Here is a 19,571-nt window from a genome sequence, read left to right on the forward strand (position 1 = left end):
ATGTCCAACAGAAATTCAAATGTGTCTACTGGGGGAGTCTCCCTGCAGGCTGCCCTCCGGCCTGCCCGGGAGCGAGGCCTCGGCCGTATCACCCTCAAACATTGCTTTTGAGCCTTGCTCTGTGCAAACTTCAAACCTCATTATGATTTTCTTCTCAGGAACCAAACTGTTGTGTTCAAGAAATGCAGCTTTCTGTAATCATTTAGCCTAAACATTTCAAGAATTTCAAAATCCTAGAGATTCCTAATTTTAGGAAATGGAGACCTCTGATATAGGTTAAACATGGGCTGGGTTTGTTTTCTGTCATTTGACAGATAAATGACCTTGAGTCTCCTCTGTAATGTGGAAACTGCCAGATTGCAAGAGAGCTGGGAAGACACTGTTCTTTTTTCCAGAAAGTGATAGGGGATTTGTCCAATGTTCAGCCGCCACTGGTGCCATCTGGCTTTAGGAGACTTTGCCTGGTTGAGGTGTCCTGTTCCCAGAGGGTCAGAGCCCGCGGTGAGCTGGTGTTTCTCTTCTCACATGGCGCAGAAGGGCGTGTCTTCATTCTTAGGCTGACAAGAGCTTTAAAAACTGTTAGAACAGACAATCAGTCTACAAGGGGGACCTCAGTCTGGGTATGAAATAACTAGAATCCTGGCCCCCATTTCTCTTAGGTCATGTTTTTCAACTTAGGTAAAACTAGAGGCTTTCAGCCTGAGCAAGAGCGAGACCCCGTCTCTACTAAACAGTAGAAAGAAATTAGCTGGACAACTAAAAATATATAGAAAAAATTAGCCGGGCATGGTGGCGCATGCCTGTAGTCCCAGCTACTCGGGAGGCTGAGGCAGGAGGATCTCTTGAGCCCAGGAGTGTGAGGTTGCTGTGAGCTAGGCTGATCCCACGGCACTCACTCTAGCCTGGGCAACAGAGTAAGATCCTGTCTCAAAAAACAAACAACAACAACAACAACAACAAAAAAAAACTAGAGGCTTTCATAAAGCATGACCTCTAGAAATCGTCATTTATTTCCATAAAAAGAAGTGAATTGGAGTGTTTTCTACAGATTTTTAGTGCAGGCTGTGTCTACATGCCCCCAAAACATATTCCATGCAACCCAAAGATCAGGCCACTGTCTTTTCTGGAACCTTTCCTTTTGTGCTCACTGAATTTTTAATGTTTGTACAGCCTGGAATCACATAGGTATAACGTAAAAGGTAAAAGATAGAAAAGGTGTTTCGGGATGGAGCTGAGGGTAAGATGTGGGAAGGCCTCACCCACGGCCCGCTCACAGCGGGGGGTTGACCTTTCTTGTGTGAGTGTCCAGGGACCAGGTCTACCGAGGAGGCCGTCGGGGGACTTACCTGGGGGGACTTACCTGGGACTCCCCCGCCCCCAGTGACTGCTGTGTTTAATATTTACTGAGCCCTTCAGAGTGTCCTGGGAACTGCATAGAACCTTCTCCCAACTCGACTCCCTCCTCCAGGAGTGTGACTTGCATTGTGTCCGGTTGTTTGTCCGTCAGCACACACACGCACCGTCCAGTTCTGCATCGATGGCTCTTCGAGATGTGTTTACCATTTATACTTGGGGCCCTTGTCTCTTTTTCAGTGGGGGTTTCTTAAAGTCTTGTCGTGTATCAGAGTATAACATCCCACTTAGGAGCAATTTCTAGAAAGCTCTGGGAGGAAAGCATTTGCCAGAAGGCAGCAGAGACCTGGCCTGTCTTTCCTCTGGTCAGCCCTGGTGCTCAGGCTCGGGGCTGTCTCTGTCACCGGGGCTGTCCCCCCCAGAGGTTAGCCAAGGACCCAGTAGGACACCCGCAGACCTTGTTTTCTTGACGCCAGTAGATGCACGTAGGATCCATTTATTGATCGCCTGCTGTGTGGCAGGCACTGTGGCCGACTCTAGGAACAGGAAGTGAATGCGGCCTTGAGCTTGGCCGGGCTCAGGGGGGATGGGAAGCCGGGCTGTGGCCACTCCTCTGGGCGGGGAGCCAACGGCAACCACCCTGACCTGATTAGGTTGGCGAGAAAGGGCTGGGCACACGTGTCACCTGTGTGTGTCCATGACTACACTCGTGTCACCTTCCTCCCTCCCCTCATCCAAATCTCTTCTTTTTCCAAGCCCCCGAGTCCTCGGGGGTTACAGGTTTTGTTTAAGGAGAGCTGGCGAGTTGTGTGAGTTCTTCTGCTGGGACTAGCCAGGATGTTCAAAGAGTTGAGAGAGAGATATAAAAACAAGGGGTGCTTATTAGGAGAATCAAAGAGTATAATTCTCCTGTCCTTAATTGACAGGTAGATACTTTAAAGAGGGGGTCACATGAATGTCACATGAATGAACCAGAAAAAAACGAAGCGTCCCCTCGATCAACCGGGCTGTGCAGCAAGTCGAGTGGCCAGGGCCCAGCGGTGGTCCCCGAGGGCTGTCACTGTCTGTGCCACGCGGAGCCTTTTGCTGCCATGGCCTAACGCACCCTGTGCCAGAGGCCTGTCTGTGGTCGGTGACTGGGTGGGTCTGGGTGGTGCTTCTGTTCTAGGAATCCTACAGCAGGTCTATTAGTCAAGGCTGGATCCTCGATGGTCACAGTTTTGGATTTTCCCCAAATCTATCAGAGAACGGGCTTGAGGCAGGATTTGTTTGTGGCACTGATTTCATTTACCAAAAAGAGAAGCAGGGAAGGAGAGGGAGCGAGGGAAGGAGATCCTTGCTGCACCCTAGCCAGGTCCCACCCAGAGGCCAGAGTCCTGGGAGACTCGAATTTCCTGGGGGAGGGGAGAAGCCTGTGGCCCTGGAGGATTAAGCCCAGGGCAGCCCCAGACGCCCGCTGGCCTGCTCCGTGCCCAGCCAGAGCCCGTCGACAGGCAGAGGAATAATGCCCGTCCTAGAAGGTCCCCAGGCCCAAGCTCCCACTTCTCAGATGAGAACACTGAGGTCCCGAGAGGGGAGGTGCTCACCCAGGGTCACCCAGAGAGTTGGTGGCAGAGAGACCAAGGGAGCTTGCATTCCAAGCAAACCAAGGCAGCGATATGGGCCCAGAGCTGTGCTCCTGTCTCTGTTAGGGGGGCTTGAGATGCCCGTGAAATGTCCTTATGTCCAGAGCGGTGTTCCCTCTCTCAGACCATGAATGTGCCCTTGCTAACTTTTGCCACCGCTGCCTCTCCCAAGCAGAGCAGTGGAGAGTTCCGGGCCAGCAGAGGGAGGCACCAGAGAGGCCCCTGGCCACTGCGCTTGGCCCTCACGTCCGGCCCCGACTCGGTGGAGAGGCTTCCGGGGTGCCAGTGCCGCCTCTGGGGGAGACGCAGCCGGAAGCTCCCGTCCCGGTGACCACTCGCCCTCCTCAGCAGCACCCCCTTTGCCCAGCGCCCCCCGCAGCAGGAGGCCCTCAGGAGCCCCCGCAGGAGTGGGAACCGGAAGGGAGGGCCCAGGCCAAGCTTGTCCCCCCTGGGCATCTCCGCACGGAGCCCGAGAGCACCGAGGTTGTCCAGGAAAGTGTCCTCGGGTCGCCAGGGCGCCGCGGAGGCGAGACCTCAGACAGGGGGACCCCAGGCTGGAGCCACCAGCCGGTGTCCGTCATGCCCGGGGCTCACGCCCTGCCCGAGGGCCCCAGAGAGGCCACATACCGCCCTTCGGGGACAGGACCTGAGGACACAGAGGGGAGCCGCAGTGGCTCTGAGCTGCCAAAGCACGGGCTCTCGGGAGGCCTGCACCGGGAGGGGCCACTCCCAAAGGGGGCTGGGGGCAAAGAGAGGCTGTGGGACGAGGAAGAGGAAGATGAAGACCGTGATGTGGACGAGTCCTCGCCCCAGGCCTCCCCCACCCCTGATGGGCCACCCTTCCAGAGAGTCTCCAGAGAAGCCGCTGGCGTCACGGGGTTCCCTGCTGAGGGTGCCATCCCCCTCCCTGCCGGCTTCCTCTCCAAAGTGTCTGCAGAGACCCCAGCCTCAGAGCCCGACGGGCCCGGTGCAGAAGAGCAGGACTCGGCCCCCGAGTTCATGTTCCACGTGGAAATCAAAGCCAACGTGCAGAAGGAGCAGGCGTGCTCAGAGCCGGATTTGGAAACAGCTGCGTTTCCAGGGGCCCCCGGACAGGAGCCGGAGGCCCAGGGCCCCTCCTTGGGAGAAGACACAAAAGAGGCCGACCTTCCAGAACCCTCTGAAAAGCGGCCTGCCGCTGGCCTGCGGGGGAAGCCAGTCAGCCGGGTCCCTCAGCTCAAAGGTCTGTGTCTTGAGCTCCCTCGACCCTTCCCTGGGGACTTCCTGTGCCACCCAGGCTGCGGGCACGCTGAGCTTCCTCCTGACTCCTGCTGCTTCCAAGGTTCCGAGGACGCCACTAAACCAACACCTGGGCACGCTGCTCCCTCCCTCGGCCTTCTCCTGTGGCTCAGGCTCTGGCAGCACGTGTCCCTTCACGCTTGCCTGCCACTCTGCATGTCACCAGCACCCCCACCCGGTGCTCCCCATCGTGTTTGGTTCTCTGGCCGCCAGGTTTATCCACAGCGGCCTGTCAGCCCACAGGAGGCTGGGGGCGCTCCACAGAGACGGTAACAGCGGCCCTGTTCCTGAGTGTTTATTACGTGCCTTAAATTCATTGTCTAGAACCCTCCAACCCTCCCAAGCAGGCATAATTAGCCCTGCTTTGCAGATGAGGGAACTGATGCTCAGAGAGGTAAAATAACTTGTAAGGGACGGAGCCAGGTTCAGAATCCAGGGAGGGCTGCTCTGAGAGGCACGCCCTTCCCACATCCACTGTGCCTTCCAGAAGGTGCTGGAGTGTGTATTCCCAACGCAGAGATGTGGAGGCACATGCTGCAGGCGACACACACGCATCTGGAGGTGCCCAGAAGACACGCTGAGCCTTTGGCCCCACACCCCTGCCCTGCCTTGCAGCAGGAGAGAGACCCTGAGCACAAAACCTTCCTGGTCCAAAGTGCTTCCTCCGTGATCGGGGAACGAGGGGGTTTCTATGCTGACATCGCAGGGGACTCAACTAGGCCCCATCCTGAGCCCTTGGGATCATGACCACAGCTGCAGGGGAGGCCTCATAGCCACAAGGCAGGTTCATTCGTAGGTTTGGGACCCTTAGCATTTTAGAATTATTTGCAGGGCCCAGAAATTGATGCTACTTAACCTCAACAGTTGCAAGCATCTGTTAAATTTTGAATAGATTCTACTTATAAAGAAAACTTTGAAATACAGATATAAAGGAACCTGTGTTTAAAATTTAAGACAGGAAAAAAATGTCGTATATCCTATTTTGAATTCCAAAACATTAGGGGACAAATAACCGTGACTTGAGAGTTTGCTACAATGTTTCCTGAAACGATGTTTTATTGAATACTGGTCCACCAGATGTTAATAGGTGTGTCCAGGGGGAAAAAAGAGTTCCACTGCCCAATGGGTTTGGAAAAAACAGGCTACACAAAGTTTAGGTTTTCTGCTGCAGGACTTGTCAGAGCCTTTAATGTACTAATGCACATCGTGACCCTCTGAGAAGGTATCATAGTGTGGATTTCCCAAATTTATTTGATCTCCCCTGCTAATATCCCCTGGACGAGTGACTGTTCAGTACTACCCCAACTTGGGAAATGCCGATGTAGCAGATGCTTTTGTTGGCATGGACGATGCTGGTGGATTTGGGCAAAGGAAGGAACGTGTGAGTCAGGTCCACCTGGGGCGCCTATTAAAATGCAGGTTCCTGGGTGCCACATTAGGCTTACGACCCAGTCATGGGGTGGGCCCAGGAGTCTGTATTTTAGCAACCTCTCCAGGTGATCAGCTGCACAGAAAAGTTGGAAACCTCTGGGCTGAGTTGTCAAGGCTGGTCCCTCTAGAAATCCTGTCTACTGTAGCCAGTGAGAAGCTCCAAGAGGCCCCATTGTCCCTGGGGCAGGGGGAATATGGTCATGAAACCAGAGAATAAAACCTATAATCAGTTTTCAATGATGACTGTCAACAGAGGGGAAAGGATGAGTTAGAGGTGACACTGGCAGATGGCTCACTGAGGGGTGTGGCTTCCTAAACACAGAAGCCAGCGTCATTGTGGGATGTTTGACGATAACTAGTGTGTAGCTAATTTGGGGAAGCGGCAGGGACAGTCCCCTCCAGAGGCCTGTGGGTGGTCAGAAGCCCCAGGGCTGGCTCAGGGCTGGCTGGGCTTGTCTGGGAGCATCCGGGACTGGTGGCTGATGCCCCATTGGTGAGGGGCAGGTTCTGGGGGTGCAACCAGCAACTAGGGGACAAAGCCTGCCAGGCTCTCTCCTATCCTGGGGCAGGTGACCAGGAATGGGGGTGGGGTGGTCAGCATAAGATGGCCAAGAGGGTGGGCATTGGGACCACTGACAGACTGGCCCCATGTGGCAGGGGAATGGGAGGGAGTTCCAGCCAGTCCCCAAAGCCCGAGAGGGTTAGCAAGATCCTCACAGGAAACCGAGGCCAGCCTGGCCATAGGGTGGACAGCTCGCCCACCAGGAGGACCCTTGGATCTTGCAGGAGGCCAGAGCCTGTCTGAGCTAACCCCATCCGTGGAGTGGGGCTGATCCTCGCAGAGACCCGGAAGGAGCCTGTGGGTGGGGGAGCCTGCACTGTCCTCCTTCCTTAGACAGCCTCTGTGCCAGTGTGGACCCGTGACAGTCTCCGCTGTGTCCCTTCTGCATGGCCCCACCCTCGGCCAGCCCGCTGCCCCCTCTTGCCAGGTTGTTCCGAGCAATGACCCCGTGTGCTGTGTTTGTACTAACGATGGGTGACCTAGCAGGTTCAGGGGAAAGAAAACCCTCGGGGTTTCCACCAAACACAACTGAACGAAACACGGGCTGATCCCAGAGAAGCCGGCCTAACCACAGGGGCTGTGCCCGTGCACCGTGGGAAGGGTGTAACGCATGTTCTCATTTTCTGTTTTGTCAGCCCGCATGGTCAGTAAAGGCAAAGACGGGACTGGAAGCGATGACAAAAAAGCCAAGGTAAGCAGACGGTGCCGGTGAAGTTCATGGAGCAGCTGTGCTCTCTGTGCGATGTCTGAGCGCATCCCCACGTGTGACTTGGAGAGCGTGTGTCGCTAACGTGCACAGCTGTCATTTAAAGTATGTTGTGTTTTTGTGCAGTCAAAAGTCTGGCATTTATCTTTGTGATACTTAATGCCAAGGAAGGGCGCCAACAGGTTAATGAATTAATGCTCCTAATTGCAGGTTCCTTAGCATAGTTTAAACGACACTCTGGGCCTGTAGTCCCAGCTACTTGAGAGGCTGAGGCAGGAGGATCGCTTGAGCCCACGAGTCTGAGGTTGCTGTGAGCTATGATAAGGCCGCTGTACTCTAGCCTGGGTGACAGAGCAAGACCCTGTCTCAAAAAAAATAAATAAATAAAAATAAACGAGACCCTGACAGTAAATGAAGGTATGTCTGAAAACCAACCCAAGGGCCGGGCGCGGTGGCTCACGCCTGTAATCCTAGCACTCTCGGAGGCCGAGGCGGGTGGATCGCTCAAGGTCAGGAGTTCGAGACCAGCCTGAGCAAGAGCGAGACCCCGTCTCTACTAAAAATAGAAAGAAATTATATGGACAACTAAAATATATATAGAAAAAATTAGCCGGGCATGGTGGCGCGTGCCTGTAGTCCCAGCTACTTGGGAGGCTGAGGCAGTAGGATCGCTTGAGCCCAGGAGTTTGAGGTTGCTGTGAGCTAGACTGACGCCACGGCACTCACTCTAGCCCGGGCAAGAAAGTGAGACTCTGTCTCAAAAAAAAAAAAATAAATAAAAAAAAAAAAAAAAATAAAGTGAAAACCAACCCAAGGATGGTGCAGGAAGCAGCCTGCTCGCCACAGAACCTGCAGCCCGACCCTCCCCGTCCTCGCCATTCCATTTCACCTGAGTTTACTACCTCAGTGACTTTGCACCTTGGAAAATGCTCCCGTAACTGCACAGCCGTGTTTTTCCTGGAAAATCCCACCATGGCCCTAGCTGAGACCCATCTTTCTTAAAGCCATCTCAGATTTCCAATGTAAATTCTGTCGGAACCACCTGGATTTTAGTCAGCACTGGAGCGCTGAGGGGTCTCCAGATGCAGACGTAGCTGTGTGTCGGTGGCGTGTCGGCCACTGCTGGAAGTGCCTGCCCCAGGCAGAGTCAGGACTCGCCGTCACTAAGTCCTTGCCCGGCGAGGCAGCTGGGGTCCTGCGGGGGCTTGGGGAGCTCTGCCCTGGATGCCTGAAGCGGAGGTGACAGCTGCTCGTCAATCCTGACGTACATGTGGCGCAGGGCAGGGGATACCGGCCTCGTGCACACATTCATTCATTCATTCAGGGGTACAGCAGCCCTGCCCTGCAGTTGCTCACAGCGTGGTAAGGGGTCAGCTCTGTTACAAACCTTGGCCAGGTGGAGAGGGGCCTTGCACAGCGAGGGAAGGAGCAGTCGCCACTGCTCCCCCCAGCTTTTCTTCCTTGTCACCAGCCCAGGGCCACAGCCTGTGTCCCTCCCCTCTCACTGTGGCCCCATCTCTTGGGCTCTCCTCACCAAGGCTGGCCCCAGACAGGGTCTCAGCCACCTCCATGGGGAATTCAAGAGCAGTGAGGAAACACTCCCAAGAAGCACAGTGACGTCTTGGTCAGGACCGGGCTCCGCGGCTCCGCCTCCCTCCTGGACCGCCCCTGACTCGGCCTCTTCCTCCCTGTCAAAGTTCACCAGAGGCAGTCAGGACAAACCATGGGTGTCAGCCACCATCCTTCAGGCGACCTTGCCCAAGGGGACAGCTCCCTCCCTGAGAGCGTCCAGCCACAGGGACACCTGTCCCCAGCCTCTTCCCTTATGTGGAACCTGTTCAGAAGTTAACACTGGCCAGATTGGGATTCCCCAGATAGTGTTAATGTTAGTTCCATTTGAGAGTTTAACCGGAAGGGATGTGCGCATGTGTGTTCGTGTGTGTGTGTGTGTGTGTGTGTGTGTAAGGAACCTAAGTTGTGTGTGTGTGTGTGTAAGGAACCTAAGTTGTGTGTGTGTGTGTGTGTGTGTAAGGAACCTAAGTTGTGTGTGTGTGTGTGTAAGGAACCTAAGTTGTGTGTGTGTGTGTGTGTGTGTGTGTAAGGAACCTAAGTTGTGCCAGACAGAATCTTCAAGACTTGGGGCAGCCACCATCCTCGTTTTAGCATCATTCTACCAGGGTGGTGGAAGGGGACCCAGGGTTGGGCAGGCAGCAGTTTCACCTGAACTGGAGTAGAAAGTGGGACACTTCTGACACATGTCACACTGGGGACGCTTTCTTGAGTCACATCCTAGGACTCGGGTTCCTTGGTGATCTCCTTCCAAGTACCCATATGAAGCACCTTTAACCCAGTGGTCTCCAATGTCGGGGACACAGGAAGATCCACCGGGCTGGAGAAAGAACATACTAGAACTTCTATTCATTTTTCATCTTCTCTTTTACAAGTTCTGCCATATGAGTTCAGTCGCGTAGCCTGTGTACTGGCGTTATAGTGTGTGTATTTGGCGGGTAAATACCTGTGATCAGGGAGCGCAGCCACCTTCCCGTCCCCACCGATCGGGAGGGCAGATGAGGGTATGTGACCCGCACAGCGTGGAGGTCCCTGCTTTAAACTGCTACTGCCTTGTTTATTTTTAGTTACTGTCCTTTTTTCAGTTTGTTTCCTACCTCATGTGCTGACTTTTATTTTGATTTTATTTATGTTTATGTTTAAGACATCCACACCTTCCTCTGCTAAAACCCTGAAAAATAGGCCTTGCCTTAGCCCCAAACGCCCCACTCCTGGTAGCTCAGACCCTCTGATCCAACCCTCCAGCCCTGCCGTGTGCCCAGAGCCACCTTCCTCTCCTAAACACGTCTCTTCCGTCACTCCCCGAACTGGCGGTTCTGGAGCGAAGGAGATGAAACGCAAGGTAAGGAAACCACCTTTGCAAAGACGCAGGCTGCTCTACTGTGGTTTGCAAATGTTTGTGTTTTCAGCCTCAAAGACCTTTCTTCAGGGCAGCGTGGACATAGAAGCGCCATGTAGAATAGCCCGGGTTCTGGGCGAGGAGGGGAAGGGGGCGCAGAGCCATGCCTCTCAGCGCCCCTTAAGGCACCCAGTGCGACCCTGGTTTGAAAATCGCCACTCTAAGTGGGTTCCCTTGTCCATTCCCGACTTTGATGACCAGGAGCGCTTCCAGATTGCCCTCACTTGGGCCAGACAGCATCACCCCCCCTGGCTCACACCTCCCGCACCATCTTGTGGTCCTTGGTTAATGTCGGTTTCTTTTCTGAGTTCGTGTTCTGTCGAAAGGTCGTCTCCCGGGGAAGCAGTGCCAGGCAGTGCCCACGCTCAGCAGACTGCTGGGCCCGCAGTTGCTCCGCCCTCCGGCCAGTTGCTAGCGGATACTGGTGTTCACTGCCAAGGGCTCTTAGCGCACCCAGGGAGTTACCGAGACCTGGGTCGCTCAAGGGTTTGGGGACAGAACAAAGGAATACGACCTAGTGACCTAACTCTGTTTAGCGTTCCGTGGTCAGGTTTTCGACAAACAGTGTCTCCAAGGGCCTCTGGTGAAACCAACCACCATCAGTCAAGTAAATTCATAATTAGAGTCGGAAGATGGGGGTCCACGTAGGCGTGGCCCACTCACGTCCTGCACATTGGTCGACACCGAGTGGACAGTGACCCTGACCGTTGCTATGAGCTCTGTTGTCTTTTTATAAAATACGCCAGCACGACTCATGCAGACAACTAAGGTGCACGATTCCTGGGGAGGAAATGGTCCCAGGGCACTTGGCGTCTGGGCGGGGCTGTGGATCTGTGTGCCCCGCAAACCCTTGTGTTTGTAGGAGACGTTGTTGCATCTGGGAGGCAAAGGGTCCCCCCAGCCTCAGCCTCACTTTGAGTCAAGGTGGTGGATGGGGCTGGCGTTGACCTCGGTGACAGTAACTTTTCCCAGTGATAAAAACCACTCTGCCCTGATTGTTCACAGGGGGCTGATGGTAAAACGAAGATCGCCACACCCCGGGGAGCGGCCCCTCCAGGCCAGAAAGGTGCCAACGCCACCAGGATTCCAGCAAAAACCCCGCCCGCCCCAAAGACACCGCCCGGCTCTGGTAAGAAGAATGTGCCCTTGAACCTCAGTCAGAGGAGCCCCCGGCAGGCCCAGCCGTCGGCCCAGGAGGCCCCGACATCGACAGCCCTGGTCTCCGGGCATTGCCTGGCAGTTACCTGGGCCGCGCAGTGCTCATTTCCTTCTTAAACCTTCTGATTTCTGAGGCAGGGATCGAACCCCCACTTTGTACCAATGAAAAAATGGGGATTCTGAGAGTTTGCTCGACGCAGCCTAACTGGCTCATTTTAAGCAGGAGGAAAATGTAGTCATGTGACTAAGAAGTGGCAGGAAAGGCGCTTCTCTGAGCTTCTCTGAGCTTCTCCCTTCTCCAGGGAGGCAGCTCCAGTGCAGGGTGTTTCGGTCCCCAGGTGAGAGGTGTGGCGCTGCCTCCCTGGAGACAGAGCAGCAGCCTGGGCAGGTCACCGCAGGTGACCTCACACAGGGCTTGGCCCCTGGGCAGCTTAACTTGCCGGGGTTCTAGGAATCCTCTGGGCAAACCGAGGGTCCTAGCTGGGCGGTCGCACGCCGTGCCCGCTCCCTGGGCCCCTGTGCGTAAGGCCCTGGCGGTTCTGAGCACCTGGCAAGGCTTCGGTCGAGCTACTTTGCATCCAGGGGTGCCACGGGGAACAGTCGCCCTCTTTGGGCACTAGGGACAGCCTGGCTGGGAACATCCCTTCTCCCACTGCCCCGGTGACCTGTTCCAGGCAGCTGGGTTTGGATTCTGTACAACTCAGGGGGTGTCTAGGCTGCATTTGCTCCCCGGTAGTGGAGCCTGTGGCCCTTGCGGTGGGTGGTGGCCGAAGCCTGGCCTGAGTCTTGGTGATGCCGATTCTCTCCCACCGGGGGGAGCCTCGCAGAGCCTGCCCGCCACCTGCTGCGTGTGGCATTTTACCCACATGTGTGGCCGGGTGGCACCTGCAAGGACGGCTACTCATTAGGGCCGACTGGTTTTGTTCTCTCACCCAGTATCTTCTTCCCTGGTGCTTTGCTCATGTTCGTATGATCTAGGTAGGGTTATTAACAGGATTTCGACTGCGTTTCACATATGGGTTGGATCCTGCCTTTTTTTCACTTTACACTATGCCAGTCCACTCGTACTTTCCAACAGCCTGAAACGAGGACATGCATTGCTCTTTGGGTCTTACCTGCTCCCCGGTGGCCGCCTGCAGGGGGGCAGGTCCTCCCTGCTGGGTCCCTCTGACCTTGTTTCCCCGCTAGAACGGGCCCTGCTCCCCGAACCCGTCCCCTGCCTCTCTGTCCTGCACTAGATGGGCTGCCGGGGCCGCGTGCAGATCTCACCAAGGCCTGGTCATAATGAGGCTTTCTGTGGGTTTTTCTCTTTAAGCTGCGAAGCAAGTGCAAAGCAAACCACCCCCTGCAGGGGCAAAATCTGAGAGAGGTAATTCTGAGCCCCCTTCGCCTGGGGGCGGCTCCCTCTGCGTGTGGCTGGTCGGCTTGATTCTAGAGCTGGGAGGACCCGCTTCTGAAACGCAGGTGTCGCACGCTGGGCCTGAGGACAGAGCAGTCTGAACTCCTGTTTCTCTTCTCCTGTGTGGTCTGCGCAGATATGTCTGCATGATGCACTTTCTAACCCGCGTGTGCTCACTTACGCCAGGGTCACGGCCACGGCCACGGCCAAGGGCTGTGGGGGTTGGGCGGGGGAGCATGTGGCTCGAGGTATTTGCGGGTATTTGGAGGTGCTGGGAGTTTGGACCGTCCCCAAGCAATGCTTGAAATTCCCGCCGGCCTTTACGAGACGCCCACGATGTGAGCACCAGATGCCACACTGGACACTACCTGCTCCGACATCCAGTCTCCAAACACAGGCGCAGGGAGTGTAAGCGACTTGCCCAAAGTCACTCTGCAAGGAAGAGGCGGAAAGGATTTGAGTCCCCCGCCAGGGAGGCAGGAGTGGGGGAGGGCCGAGGAGGCAGAGGCCCCATCTGTCGTTTCCTTATGTGGAAAGGAGAAAAGGCTTCGTTTGTCCTGTTGCCACAGAGCTTGACTACGTTAGGGACGTCCAAGACATGGAAATTCAAACTCTAAAACTGGGTGCTAACTCTTCACTTTCAAGTCGCCCACTGGCTGCAGGGGCGCTTCTGGCAGAGGGTGGCCGCCTCCTGGTCGGCCCTGGGGCGGGGGGCGGAGGGCGGGGGGTGGTGGGGGGGTGCCTGGCACCGCCGCGGGACACTCGGAGATGGGCGGCAGAGCCCCCGGGTGCTCAGAGTTGGGGAGCCACGCGCACCTTGGCACTCATGAGCTGGGGGTTCCCAGACTTCAGGCTGCTCAGGGCCCCCTGGGGAGCTTGAGAAAAACCAGCCTTGCAGGCCCCACCCCTAGAGATTCTGCTGTATCAGAGCCAGAAGGGGCTCAGAAATCTGCATTTTACGAGTCCCGCTGCCTCCTCGAAAGCGCCAGAGATTCTGCCGCAGGGGTCCGTGGGCCCGGCTTTGAGAAGCGCTGGTCCGTGAGCGGACAGAATAGTGAACTGCTGAACGTACTGGGCACCTGGGAAGTGCAGGCACAGGAGCAAGTTTGGGGGTGAGGGACGCGCAGAGGAGGGAGGGACAGAGTCCGCTGGGAGAGGAGGGGACAGGGCAGGAGCCCTCCTGGCGGTGCTTGGAGAGGTGCAGGCGCCTTGGTATTTGGCATGTGCAGGGAAGGACGTTCTTGGGGAGGGAACAGCCGGGCAGGGCGCAGTGGCACAAAGCGCGAGGCTCGTCTGGAGAGCTGGGGACCCAGGGACACCAGCCCAGGCTCCACAGACGAGTTAGGGAGGTGGGCAGAGCCCTGAACTTCATGCACCCTGTGAGTAAAGGGTCACATGCGCCCAGGCGTGAGGACGGCAGCTGCGTCCTGTCACTGCGTCACCCTTATTCAGGGTAAAGGCCCCGCAGGGTCGCACCAGAGTTTTGCGAAGCTTCTTCACACACGCTGTGGCCCGGAGCCTCCCCCGCAGGCATTATAATTATTATTGTTTCCATTTTCAAGTTGAGGCCTCTGAGCTCAGAGAGGGGAAGTGACTTTTCGGAGACCACACAGCTAGTTGGAGCCCATCTCTTGACCCAGGACCATGGGGCAGAGTTGGTCCCCTCTCAGGGTGGGGGCGTTGGGTGGTCCTTTGACAGCCACTCTGTTGCTTTCTGGAGAAATGAGGCGTTTGGCCCTGGGTGACCAGGGAGAAGGGGCTTCTCCAGAGTTGGGTTCAGGGGTTCCCCTGCCGGTGTGGCTGAGCTTCCGACCTCGTTCCCTCCTGCCTAACCCAGCCGTGAGCCTGGGAATGGACCCCCGGGACAGGCAGCCCCCAGGGCCTTTTCTGACCCCCCACCCCCCCCCCCCCGCACCACCTGAGCCCTTCTTTCCTTCCCAGGGGAACCTCCCAAATCTGGGGACCGCAGCGGCTACAGCAGCCCCGGCTCCCCGGGCACTCCTGGCAGCCGCTCCCGCACCCCGTCCCTGCCGACGCCGCCCACCCGGGAGCCCAAGAAGGTGGCAGTGGTCCGCACTCCACCCAAGTCACCGTCTTCCGCCAAGAGCCGCCTGCAGACGGCCCCCGTGCCCATGCCAGACCTGAAGAACGTCAGGTCCAAGATTGGCTCCACCGAAAACCTGAAGCACCAGCCAGGAGGCGGGAAGGTAAGCGCGTGCGGCTCCCCCACCGTGGGCTGGGCTCCCGCCCTCACCCAGCGCCCCCAGACCTCTTCAAGGAAGGAGGCTCGGGGCGTGTGTGGTTCAGTCCTTTATCGGGTCACCCCCACGCCGTGAGGTCCCTGCTCAGGGAGAGAAGGTCCCTGCTGATGGAACGGAGATGGCTGGGCTGTGTCTCCAGGGCCTGCGGCTCTCAGCATGGGGGCACCACAGCGGTTCCCGCCTGTCTCATGCTTAGGATGTGACACAGATGCCTGTAGGTGGCATCTCTGGCGTCTGTTGGGCAACTGCTCAGATTAGGTTCTCTTGAATGCTCAATTCTTGGGAAATTTGAAGGTTGTGTTTTGATCAATTGGTTTTTTCGAGGGCGAGAGGGCACTTGTGACATCCTCGGGCTCCCTAAAGATGGAGCAGCACAGGCTTCCGAGGGCCAGAGGCAGCCCAGGCCACCCCCTCTTGTCCCTGTGTCCCTCGTCTGAGGTTGTTAGGGCTGGCACGCGAAGTACCACAGTTGCACGGCAGAAATTTATTTCCTCACAGTTCCGAGGCTCCAACTCTGAGATCCAGGTGTTGACAGGTGACTTCTGAAGCCCCTCTCCTGGCGTGCAGGGGGCCACCTCCTTCCTGTCATGTGGTCTTTACTCTGAGCAGGCTCCTGGTGTCTCTCTGTGTCCTGATCTTCTTCTTGTAAGGACACTGATCCTACAGGATCAGGGCCCACCCTAATGACCTCATTTTAACTTAGTCACCTCTTGAGAGGCCCTGTCTCCAAACGGAGTCACACTCTGAGGTGCTGGGGGCTGAGAGGGGGCGGAGAAGGGAGAAGAAGAGGCACCGTGGGGCGCAGGGGACCATGGCTCTGCTCTCGAGGCCACAGATGGGCTGGGCCCTCGGGGCCGGACTGTTTGGGGACACCAAACCCCGAACTAACACTTCCCTGTTGGTCGGGACAGCCGGCCTCCCCCGCAGCAGGCGCTCTCTGCGCTGTTCAACCGCTCTTGGCCGGAGCCTGGGTCACTGCTCGGGCGGGGTGGCCATCGGTCCGTGTGGGCCCTGACCTTGAACACTGCATTTTGCTTCCAGTCCTCAGGGACCCAGGCAACCTCTTGGGGTCAAAGAACCCGGGGGTTCCCGAGCCCCTTGCTCTGGTTTTAGGTAGAGCCCGGGTCTCCACGCAGGCCTTTGGCCCACCCGGGTTGGTCCCGGGCCGCGGGAGCTCCCGCTGCAGTGTGTGCCTGGGCGTCCTGTGCCTGCCTCCTTCCAGAAGGGACTCTGGGGTCGCTGCTCTCGGTGTTGGCTTGAAGTTGACCCCTCTGTGAAGCTGTGGGGAGCCCCAGGGAGAGGGTTTCCCTGACAGCGGGAGCTTTTCGCCTGGTGTTCCGCACCCCTCCCTCGGCGCTGGGAGTGTCCTGGGTGTGCCCCATTTTCACAGCACATTGTGACCATGCGCCCTCATTTCCAAAAATGAAAAACTAAACTCTACACAGCCGGTTCTCCACCATTAGGGAGACTGTGTGGCTGTGACCAGCAGGGTCACAGGGACTCATTACAGCAAGACAATGGTGACCGCCAGCTCTCCCCTAGCCCACGGCGCTGGGCCCACGCACAGGCAGACACACCCGCCGCTCCCACCACCCCTGAGTGCAGGGACTGGAACCCCCACCTCGAACAAGCTTGGGGTGCAGCGTTGCCGCCTGGGGAGGGGGAAGCGCGCGGTCAGGCCGGCAGGGCGTCTGCTCAGCGAGCACCTCTGGGTGCCCCACGCGCCGGCCTGCACAGAGGTCGGGGAGACGTGGCTGTGCCCCAGTACCCCGTGGAGTCAAGGAAAGGACGGATGGTGGCTCACCTGTGGCCGGAGGGACAGGCGAAAGCTCCCTGGAACGTGGGAGGCGGGGAGGAGAGAGCCTCCCTCTATCTCCCTCCTGGTGGCAAATACTCCTTGTTAAACCAAAGGTCCTGAGTCTCCCTGCTCGCTCGGGGCTGTGTGTAGCTTTTAAAGGTTCACTGGTTGCCCCTCCAATGCTGGGTCAGGGGCCTCCGGGAGGAACTCGCAGCTGTGGGAAGCCGCCCCGATCTGCCACCAGGGACTCCGTGTCCTGACTTCCCAGTGCTCACTCACTGCTCAGAAGCCACCTGGAAGCTCCAGCTCAGGACCACCATGACCGTCATTCTCCAGGGCACCCGGCCTTGGCGCTGCTCCAGACCTTACCAGGCCCTGCTCGCCCTTCCCGCCCTCTCTCCCATGACCCACCCGCGTCCCCCATGTCCTGCTTCAGCCACCCAGACTGCAGTCCAGACACAGCCAGGGCCTTCCCACGACGTCACATGAGGGGCAGCACCTGCAAGGCACTGTGACCTGAGGCAGACATGTCACCCCTCCCACATCCCGGCCACCACCAGGATCACATGCCGGCCTCTGCCCCAGCTCAGTCCCTCCTGCTCTCACCATCCCTGTTCTTGCCTCCATATTGTTGCTGCATCTCTGGAATCTTCTCTGCCCCCATCAGACCGCTAGTGCTGGACCTTGGCCCCACCAGGACTCTGCCCAGTGACCTCCCGTCCTCAGAGGAATCTGCTGCTTCCCCTCGGGCTTTGCCCCCTTCTCCACACCCGCCCCTGGTTCCTGCCACGCACTGGGGCGCTTTGCTCACTCCCTCCTCGCTTACTTCATCTGCCTGGAATGTCCTTCCCTCCTCATTGCTTCCATCCCTCAAGCTCAGTTTGAGATGCCATCTCCTTTAAGAAGCCTGCCTGGATTTCCCTTTTCCACGCAGCTGAGAGAGCCCCGACTTCACGGGACACGTGTCCGCCTCTCCCCAGCCCCGGCCACAACTGAGGGTGGAGGCCGAGTCTCGCACATCTTTGCAGCCCCCGCCAGGCTGTGCGATGGCGAAGCCCCCTTTGAACGCCGGGTTAATTTAACTCTGCACCTGTATGAGCGGATGATTCAGGTCGCCAGAAACAGAGCCCTGAGTTTGGCATTGGGGGCAGCTCCCCTGTCAGCCATGAGTTTAAAACAAGCTAAATGTCTAACAATAGAGAGATAACTAATGGTGATGCCATAGTATAAAATATTACATAGCCATGAAAAATTATCTTTGAAAATAATTTTTTTTATTTGAGACAGGGTCTCCCTCTATTTCTGGGCTAGAGTGCCATGGCATCAGCCTAGCTCACTGCAGCCTCCAACTCCTGGGCTCAAGTGATCCTCCTGCCTCAGCCTCCCGAGTAGCTGGGACTACAAGTGCACATCACACCTGGCCTAAGAATTTTTATAATTTTTTTTTTTTTTTTTTTTTTTTTGAGACAGAGTCTCACTTTGTTGCCCGGGCTAGAGTGAGTGCCATGGCGTCAGCCTAGCTCACTGCAGCCTCAAACTCCTGGGCTCAAGCGATCCTACTGCCTCAGCCTCCCGGGTAGCTGGGACTACAGGCATGCGCCACCATGCCCGGCTAATTTATATATATATATTTTAGTGTCCATATAATTTCTTTCTATTTTTAGTAGAGACGGGGTCTCGCTCTTGCTCAGGCTGGTCTCGAACTCCTGACCTTGAGCGATCCACCCGCCTCGGCCTCCCAGAGTGCTAGGATTACAGGCGTGAGCCACCGCGCCCGGCCAGAATTTTTATAATTATAAATTGTTACACTATTAAAAAAAACATTGTACACATTATGTGGCTTATGCCTACTCTCTATATAAAAAGTAGAAATATAGATGACAAAGAAAACATGGCAATGCCAATAGTGACTCAGAGATTGGGAAGGATTCTCTTTTTCTGGGCCTTCACCTTCCTTCCCAAATTTTCTAAAGTGAAAACATTTATAATCAGATAAAAAATTGTGAGAAATTCAGCTGTAACTGGAAGTGTTAAATAACAGTATATGGTAGTGAAGTAAGAGGCAGAAGTGCATATAATTGGGAAGGAGAAGCTGGCAGATAAATGCCAGGAATTCAGCTATCTGACGGCGGTTTCCCTAGTGTTGAGAGTTCAGATCTTAATATTACTCCAATAATCTATTCAAGCCAGAAAGAAAAAATGCCTGTAATGTTGAGAAGGAGAAATTGCACTCGTTTGTTCTCTAACCACAGCGTAATAAACCAGAACTTAATTGTAAAAATCTCTCCAACCACAACTCCTGGGAAATTCAAGACTTTTCTGCGTCGCTGGTCATTCAGGGATAGTAGAAAACTAGAACGTGGAGCTCTTCAGAGCGAGAGTGAGATGAAGCCAGACCCGGAGGCAGCAGCGCGGCGTGTGTTCGGGCTGCAGCTCCGAGCGCTAAGCAGAGTTCACAGCTGGTGGCGGGCGTCCCGCAGAGGGCGGGGCTGCTGGGAGCGGCCGGGCGGGGCCCCAACAGGACCAGACGCGACAGAGGAAGAGAAGGAAGGGAGTGGAGGGCGTCCCCGCCGCCAGGCGCGGCTCAGCTGTCAGTGGGCCGTGGGGGATGAGGGAGGCAGGCTCTGGGCACCTGCTGGGCGGGTGGGGGACAGTGGAGGAGTGGCTCCCGTGGGGTGCAGGCTGCATGGTCTGGAGAACTGGGAATCCCTGTGGCTGCCAAGAGGGGGGACAGGTGTGCAGGGTCATGGCCAGGAAAGGGCACTGGGGCCCGAGCATGGGGCGGCCTGGTTGGCTCTGAGCAGATGGAGCTCAAGTCACTTCCCTGCGGATGGCCAGGCCAGTAGTTTGGATGCAAAGGCCGGAGGCAGGACGGAGCCTACCAGAGCTGTGGGGTTTGAGAGCCTTGGGCTGCAATGTTCTAGGCGGCCACCAGAGGGAGGTAGAATGCCGCGATCGTGGTCTCCGTCCCGGGACTCCGCCTGGGTGGCTGGGGCTTGGTTCTGTGTTGTTTTTCTCTCTTTAATTAAATG

At 56.5% G+C, this 19,571-nt stretch overlaps 1 protein-coding gene across 11 annotated transcripts in view; it reads left to right on the forward strand.

The window, feature by feature from the left end:
• MAPT (microtubule associated protein tau) overlaps positions 1-19,571 on the forward strand; it is a 50,298-nt gene that overhangs the window by 13,185 nt on the left and 17,542 nt on the right. For 7 of the 11 annotated variants that reach the window (XM_069482733.1, XM_069482726.1, XM_069482728.1 and 4 more), the window contains 3 exons: positions 6,885-6,940; positions 10,929-11,052; positions 14,422-14,687. In XM_069482733.1, the coding sequence (XP_069338834.1) occupies positions 6,885-6,940; positions 10,929-11,052; positions 14,422-14,687 (446 nt within the window). Of the gene's footprint in view, positions 1-1,023; positions 1,026-3,153; positions 4,201-6,884; positions 6,941-9,668; positions 9,867-10,928; positions 11,053-12,396; positions 12,451-14,421; positions 14,688-19,571 lie in introns of all 11 variants that reach the window. The other 4 variants (XM_069482723.1, XM_069482724.1, XM_069482722.1 and 1 more) reach the window with 4 other exon arrangements.

Source organism: Eulemur rufifrons, chromosome 9 (assembly GCF_041146395.1).
Source record: "Eulemur rufifrons isolate Redbay chromosome 9, OSU_ERuf_1, whole genome shotgun sequence".
Taxonomy (NCBI): Eukaryota; Metazoa; Chordata; class Mammalia; order Primates; family Lemuridae; genus Eulemur; species Eulemur rufifrons.